At 39.7% G+C, this 8,644-nt stretch overlaps 1 protein-coding gene across 1 annotated transcript; it reads left to right on the forward strand.

Moving 5' to 3' along the window:
* Window positions 1-1,927: 1,927 nt before the first annotated feature.
* Window positions 1,928-4,462, forward strand: FOXR2 (forkhead box R2). Its single transcript, XM_019954659.2, has one exon. It carries the CDS (start codon window positions 2,443-2,445, stop codon window positions 3,391-3,393), a length of 951 nt encoding a protein of 316 aa, XP_019810218.1. The 5' UTR covers window positions 1,928-2,442; the 3' UTR covers window positions 3,394-4,462.
* Window positions 4,463-8,644: the final 4,182 nt, after the last annotated feature.

Genomic DNA, 8,644 nt, shown 5'->3' on the forward strand with positions numbered 1-8,644 from the left:
AGATCATAAAAAGAAAAAAAAAAAAAAAAAAAACAAAAATAAACTAAGATCATGGCATCTGGTCCCATCACTTCATGGCAAATAGATGGGGAAACAATGGAAACAGTCACAGACTTTATTTTCTTGGACTCCAAAATCACTGTAGATGGTGAATGCAACCATAAAATTAAAAGATGCTTGCTCCTTGGAAGAAAACCTATGACCAACCTAGACAGCATATTAAAAAGCAGAGACATTACTTTGCCAACAAAGGTCCGTCTAGTCAAAGCTATGGTTTTTCCAGTAGTCATGTATGGATATAAGCGTTGGACTACAAAGAAAGCTGAGTGGTGAAGAATTGATGCTTTTGAACTGTGGTGTTGGAGAAGAGTCTTGAAAGTCCCTTGGACTGCAAGGAGATCAAACCAGTCAATTGCAAAGGAAATTGGTCCTAAATATTCATTGGAAGGACTGATGCTGAAAGTCAATACTTTGGCCACCTGATGCGAAGAACTGACTCATTGGAAAAGACCCTGATGCTGGTAAAGATTGAAAGCAGGAGGAGAAGGGGATGACAGAGGACGAAATGGTTGGATGGCATCACTGACTCGAAGGACATGAGTTTAAGCTAGCTCCAGGAATTGGTGATGGATAGGGAAGCCTGGCATGCTTCAGTCCAGGGGTCGCAAAGAGTCAGACACAACTGAGCAACTGAACTGAACTGAACTGAATATCCTTGCATCTTAAAAGATGAGTAGGGATCAATTAAGCCAAGCCAATTTAGAGTAGACCATTCCAAGTAGAGGTGGCAACTAGAGCCAAGAACCATACACAGAAGATAGGGGGGAGGTATGAAAATCCCAGAAGTTCATTGTTTCTGGGAGGTGACTATGAAGCAAAGAAGCTGACGTAATAAATTAGCCTGTAAAGGTAAACAGAAATAGTATTCTGGATGGCCTTTTTTTCTGCATTAAGTCATAGGATTTTGTGTTGGCGTAGAGAAACAGAAGAGATTATAGTATAGTGAGTAAAAACACTCTCAGGCTGCCTGGATTTGAAACTCAACTCTGATGTTTACTATCTGAGTTAAGCTTTTCTTTTTTTTTTTAATTTATCTTGTTTGCTTTATGAAGGGATAATAACAAAAGCATGTATTTCATAGGGTTATTTTGAGGATTAATGAGTTAAATCACATATAGTGCTTAGAACATTCAGTAAGTATTAACAGTTGATGTTATTATTATTAAATTTTATATTTATACAGTAGAAAGATCACTCTGGATGTCTGTATAGAGGATGATTTGGGATAGAATAGGACAAGAATGGGAAGGAAATTATAGGGGTTTAGTTTGTCCCCTCAGGAGCTCCTGTTGACATTTGCTTGATATTTTTGAGGTATAGTTTTCTGCAATGATTTTAATGAAATCACATACTTTAGAGATGGATTTTGTGAAGACTCAGTTAAATTAAACCTTCCCATTTTGTTTTTCCTAAGAATGCCCATAGGATGAACTTACTGGGAAGTCGAACTCTGGAGCTTTCAGAAACTTGCATTTCATAGCTAAACTTTGAGAGTACTGTCCTCAGAGTACAGTTTAGAACTCAGTTTTTGAGGTGTCCTGAGGGAAGGAAGCTGTTGCCCAGAATAAGATTTAAAATAGCACAGTTTATTTCTAGTTATGGATTTGAGGCTAACAATTTATCTTCTGATAGATTCCATCTTACTCTAAAAACTCAGGTTACATATATTGCTGCTTCTTTTATACATTATTTTGAATATGATTGAGGCCGTGGGCATAAAGAAAGGATCAGAAGACCTTAGCTGTGGACCTAGCTCTGCTACTTAGATATGTAGTCTTAATTATTACGTAGATCTCAGTTCCCTTATCTGTAACATGAGATTAATAATACCCACTGTGTTATCTTACAGGACCATCATGAGAATCAGTTGAGATCATCTATGTGAAAGCACTTGACAAAAGGCACTTTAAAAATGAAATGATTTTTTAAAGCATTTAAGAATGACTCAAAATATAATGTGATACATGTATATGCTTGTTCCTTCATTAAATGAACTCAGCAAGAGTTGAAAGATATGCCAGACATGCACCTGTTATACAAGTCATCTTAGTTTGCACATAGTTCAAAATTTATAGGTCCTCACATGGAGACTCTGTGCTTCCAGTGAAAGCTCAGGAATTCTACCTTCAACTTTTTTCCTGCTAAAAAGTTCTTCTTAGTTACTTGTTTGTTTTGAGTTCCATTCCAGAACATTATGGTTTCTCCAAGTCTAACCATTAATCAGTGAGGCATTGGTGCCCCCCTTTCTAGTATATCTACCTTCTGATAAACTCTAGATGAGATAAACTGCATCAAAACTGGTGCCCCAACGAGGGCTTTGAAAAGTACCTCAGAGATCTCTGTTCTTTTAGAAATCTCTCTCCACCCACCTCTCCACTAAAGATGGACTTAAAACTAAAAAATCCTGAGTTCTGGTACAGTTTCCATGGCCAGATCCCAGGGCTGCTGGACTGGGACATGGGAAATGAGTTCTTCCTTCCTTGCACCACAGACCAGTGCCCCTTAGCTGAGCAGAACCTTGCCAAATACAGACTTCAAGTAATGGAGACTCCAAAAGTACCTCAAGAGAGGGGATCCAGTCCTGGAAAAGATCGTCCTAACTCTGAACCCAATCTGTGGATGTGGGTGAATCCCAACATCGCATGCTCCCTTGGCAGCCAGGAGACCCCAGAGCCCAGTAAGAAAAAGGATCTGGCACACATACTTCTTTCTCCTCAGCTACTCGCAAAAGATGAAGTACCTAACTGCTCAGAGGCCACAGTGATGCAGTCCCTGCCATCTTCCTCCAGCAAGCAATCTCCCCTACAGAAGCAGATCACCTCTTTTTCCAGTGACAGGGAGCTTACAGAAGATGAGACCAAGGAAAAAGATAGCAACTCCTCTGTGGCCCTCCAGTCCCCAAACAAAGGGGAGTGCTTCCAGAGCCAGAACCTATGGCAAGGCAACAGCCAGGAGAGGAAGTCCTGGCCTCGTCCCCCCCTCAATTACAGTCACCTAATTGCTCTGGCACTTAGAAACAGCCCTCCCTGTGGCCTCAATGTGCAAGAGATCTACAGTTTCACCCAACAGCATTTCCCCTTTTTCTGGACAGCTCCATATGGATGGAAGAATACCATCCGCCACAACCTCTGCTTCCTGGACAGCTTTGAGAAGGCGCCAGTCAGCCTTCAGGATGGGGCCAGTGCAAGGCCAAGGCCTGGCCTCTGGAGGCTTACTGAGGAGGGACACCGCCGCTTTCAGGAGGAGACTCGTGCCTTAGCCTCTGCTAGAAGAGAGAGTATTCAACAGTGCATGAGCCATCCAGATGTTATGACTTCCCTCTTTGACCTTTGAACAACCACTGCTCCCTTTCTGGAACACTGCCATCCTTACTGTGGCTACCTATGCACTGATTGGCCCTCATTAATCCCTAAGCCCACTCTGCCTGGTAGGTGCCAAGCCTGTATTTAACTACTGCTGCAAGAATGGTATTAAAAAAAAGTGAGGGGTGGATACAGAGGAGGAGGCAAAAGCTTAGAAAGTTGCGTAAGGGCAGTGGCAGTTTTTCTGCATTTTGAGCACAAGGAAATCTTAGGAGAAACAGCATTGAGGTTAAGGAGAGAAGAACATATTAAATGAGAAAAGGAATTCTGTTTCCTGGAGAGTATTCAAACACGTGAAAGCAAATTGTGGAGTATAAAACATCAAATTCAAGATGGAGCCAGACCTTTAAGTCTCAAATACCATGTGAAGATATATAAGCATAAAGAGAACTGGGTTTGATGTTTGAAGCCTGAAGATTCAAATGTCCCCCTTCTACCATTCATCAGATACATCTCCTTTTTTCAGTGAACCATTTTACCCTTTAGGGCCTTTTTCCTCTTTTTGATCCTGGACTTCTCAGCCTTGTTCTATTGCCATCCACCTTCAGTACTGAAAAATAATTCCAAGCAGATACTTTTTTAGTTTGGATATTGAAAGTCCTTGAATTGAGCTTGTATTAACCCCAAGCCTTTTGATGACAAAACTCTGCTTTCAGTTGTCAAACCTTTATTGTGGATGGGTGTCAAGGTCCATCTGAGATTCTGAGTTTAGTGGGAGACAGACATATAAACAGATATTTGTAATATAAATATGATGAAATAGATGTACAAGGTTGCCATGGAAATGGGGAGATATTTTTTCCTAGGAAAGGCATTTTAAAAAAATAGCTTTTGAGCTAGTTTTTAAGAATAAACAAGGATTTTATGGGCATATAAACTAGAGAAAAGACATTACCAAAAAAATTACAGAAGCAACAGTATAAGCAAAGAAAATGCAGTATTTGGGGGAATGGTAGGACGTTCAGCACAGCTTAGCTATATTAGGGCCAAGAGTTGCAAGAAAGGTGGGCAAGAGGCCTTTCCTCTATTACTTAGGTGTTTGCTGTGTGGGCTATTAGGAACTAAGAGGTATAAGTTGTGTTTACTTAAAATAAAAACAATAATAAACACTTCAGCATTTGTTTTTCTAATTTCAAAACTCATTTTAATACCATTTCCATAAAAATAGCTTCCTTTATCAGATTTAAGCATTTCTTTTTGCCTTTTATATTAATATATTGTTAAATATCCAGAAGAAAATATATTACATTTTAAGTATGTATTTAGGTACAAAACTTTCAATAATGGGAATACAAAAATGCCTGTAAAACATAAAAGCAATAAATTCAAGAGTTGTAGATCAGTTGAAACCTTTACATTTTTGTGATGGTCTATTATATCTCATATAAAACTATATTAAGATAGAGTTGCAAACAACATTCAAACAATTTTCTTTGAAAAAATAATTGCAAATGCTACTTCTGTATCATTGTTGCTGCTGCTGCTGCTGCTGCTGCTGCTAAGTCACTTCAGTCTTCAGTCATGTCCAACTCTGTGTGACCACATAGACGGAAGTTTACCAGGCTCCTCCATCCCTGGGATTCTCCAGGCAAGAATACTGGAATGGGTTGCCATTTCCTTCTCCAATGCATGAAAGTGAAAAGTGAAAGTGAAGTTGCTCAGTTGTGTCCAACTCTTCTCGACCCCATGGACTGCAGCCTACCAGGCTCCTCCATCCATGGGATTTTCCAGGCAAGAGTACTGGAGTGGGTTGCCATTGCCTTCTCCTCTGTATCATTAGGCGAAGTTAACAGAATACCTTGGAATTAAAATATTCTGGCTATAAATATTCAGCATTTGATTTTCTTTTTTTTCCAAAATTAGCACATAAGCAAAACAGCCTGTTGTGAAATTAACAAGAATCATTTTATCACAAACTCTATTTCAAATAATTTTAATATGTCTACTTCTTAATTTTTCCAAACAATGCAGTTTCATTTGCATAACTGAATTTGATTTTCTCCTGTAAATTGGCATCTTTAGGCTTTGAAACATTCTCTTCCATTTTTTCTGAATCTTCTTTCTGCTCTACTTGGAAAAAGCAGTGGCTGGCATGACACTTCACTTCTTCAGTTATCTTAGATGATTCAAATGAAGGCAGATCTTCCTTTGAAAGACTATCTTGCTCCTGCTTTTCCTCTTCACCACTATCATGATACTTAAAGTGACCTTCATGGTTACTGCTTTCCAGAGGTCATCCTTTTTCACTGATGCCAGCTGCAATGCTTGCACTGCTATAACCATTCTCTCCTTTGGGAGACTTCAAAGTCAGTTCTGGGAAAGCAAGGTGATATTCACCATTCACCACATAAATGAAAACTTTGTTAATGTCAGTAGGTGCTTTGGTATTTATCATATCTGGCATATAGTTAATACAGATATTATTTCCCTTTTGTTTGCTTGCCATTGCCTTTACTGAGTTTGTGGGGTGTTTTTTTTTTTTTTTTTTCTGTATTTATTTGAACCCAAACTTTCAGGCTAAGCAGAATGATAAAAATACATGGGTGGCACAGGATTATATTAATTTATTTATGTCATAATCCCTTGATCCTGCACCCTGCATTTCTGGCCTCAATTTGAGAGCTATCTGAATAAGAAAGTTGGTTATTTTTGGTAATGTCTACATGCATCTTTCCTCTGCTGTTCTTCTTTGAAGACATTTCATCCTCTTCATCTTTAAACACAGTGTGAGGATTTCTATCAAACATATGTATCAAATCTCCCTTTCTCTAATTCTTCAAGAACTCACAGTTCTTCTGTATCAGTAGGCAAACTATCTTTTAACTGTTATCCTTTCTGCTAAATATGCTTCAAAATTGGAGAGAGGGTTGGAGAGAGGGTCAGTTTGAAGGATGCTAGTAATCAATTTTCCCCAACTCTTGTGTCACTTTTGGAATCTTTTTCTGGAAAAGATTTCACCTGCAGGTCACCAATTTCAGGAAATTCTTTGAAATAGAAATTCGTATTTTCTTGAAATGATATAATTCTTACCTAGCTTTTTTTTTTTTTTTTTTTTTTTTACTGATACTGAATCAAGCGTATAGCTTGCTTTGTAGAGCACTTATAAGTTATCTAAAAGTGAAAATTACTTCAGTAGCAGAGACACATCTTGCTAAGAAAGCAAGAGGACAAAATGGTAGGGTAGCATTGTGAAGTCAATCTAAATATGGGATCTTTTTCAAACGACATCAAAATTACCTAATAGGATGTTCTACCAAAGCTGGATTCTTTCTGTGGATTTGAGGAGTTCCCTTTTCAGATGTTTGAATACTGTCTTCTCTGGGAAAGTGACAGAGGTGGAAAAGACAGCTAGCTATAGGGACCAAAAGGCTGATGATAGCAGGCTCCAGGACCATGGTCAGGAATGACAACATGGCGGGATTCAGGGTCAGCAACAAGACTGGAACAGGGGAGCAGCACGGATGCAGGGTTCAACAGGGAAGGTAAGGACATAGAGGGGTTCAGTGTGGGCAGGGCTGAGTTTAGGCTCAAAGGCTCCAGCTCCCTAGTCCTTGGCAGCAATGGGAGTAATTTTGCTGGTTTTGAGGTGGGTTTCCTTAGTAAGGACTGAAGGAAAAGAGCAAGATGGGGCTGCTCAGCCACCCGCACAATGAAGCCTGGGGCTGTAGCAGCAGCTAACTAAAGCTTTCTTGGAGAAGACTTGGATGAGTTCCCTAACCTCAGAACCAGTGACTGTAGTTGGCACCTGGAGGGAGGGCTCCATTCAGAAGAAGGCTGAGGCGACTTTTGTGCATACTAGCAGTTAATAGTCGCGCCTGTGCCACTGTCAGTATTATCTCTAAGGTCACACACTACACTTACAGAGCAGCTTTTGAAAATCGAGGATAACAAATGTACATTTAAACTTGGAACTCAGTTAATCAACCTCCCTACTGCCATGTTGTCACTGCCCCCAGCTTCACTAGCCTCTGTGATTATAAAAAGTAAAAGCAAATGGCAACACCCACTTTAGGATGAAACGCTCTAAAATGACCAAATAAATCATGGAATCAGTTGTTCCCCCACCCAATTCACGGGGAAATCATCCCCAGAAACACTGAGAAAACAGAACAGGGTTTGTCCCCTTAAAGAGATTAGTCTGGTAGGGACAGAGCTAGGTACATAACGGAGAGGAGCACACAAACAGCCTAGATTTGGTCAACTCCACACACTATTTTACTACCATAAATGTGTTATTTCAGAGCTTCTTTTTCCTCACCTATAAAACAAACAAACAAACAAAAAAAATGGCTTTAGAGACTGCTATAAAGTTCACGCTGTGAATAAGTGCTCTTTGTTTATTCTCCCTCATCATTTATAATTAATAACTGCATTACAGAAGACTAAGATCTCTGGGCTAGAGGTCAAATAGCACCACCAGTTGCTGTTCTCTCTTTGGGATATTGGGAATAAAAAGTGAAAATTAACAGAAACCTCAATTAAAATAGAGTTGAGAGGCCAAAAAGGGACACTCTCACACACTAGGACCATAACAGAGCCCAATAATAAGAAGAAACACTTTCTCTTCTTTCCTGGCAAGAGCTCAGCCAATGAGAGACTCACAATTCAGCCAATGTAAAACCACTATATTTTTAACTCTTAATTGCCAATGTTGTTGTTGTTCAGTGGTTAAGTCGTGTCCGACTCTGTGACCTCATGGACTGCACCACACCAGGCTTCCCTGTCCTTCACTATCTCCTTGAGTTTGCTCAGACTCATGTCCATTGAGTCAGTGATGCCATCCAACCATCTTTGCCAATGAGAGACTCACAACTCAACCAATGAAAAGCCACTATATTTTGAACTCTTAATTTCTCCAGTGAACTCTGTGTTTACTATAGCCTTCCTAACTTCCCTTTTCCCTCTTTAAAAGAGTTGTCTCCTTGTTGAAGAAAGTTTCATGTAGATCACCATGATTATAGACATTGCATCACAATTCTTTGCTGATCCCCAATAAAACCATTTTTGCTTTAGAAATAACTGTCAGTGTAATTGCTTTATGTCAACATTTTGGTGGCCCATACAGGGATCCAGAAAAGACTCCCAATGGCTCAGGCTGGTGAGAAAATAGATGCATTACCAACATTGAGCCCATTGTTGCTCATTGCTTCTCTCTCCTTTACCCTGGGGTCTAAGGATGTCTTCGGAGAAGGCAATGGCACCCCACTCCAGTACTCTTGCCT

The sequence above is a fragment of the Bos indicus genome, chromosome X, assembly GCF_029378745.1.
Source record: "Bos indicus isolate NIAB-ARS_2022 breed Sahiwal x Tharparkar chromosome X, NIAB-ARS_B.indTharparkar_mat_pri_1.0, whole genome shotgun sequence".
Taxonomy (NCBI): Eukaryota; Metazoa; Chordata; class Mammalia; order Artiodactyla; family Bovidae; genus Bos; species Bos indicus.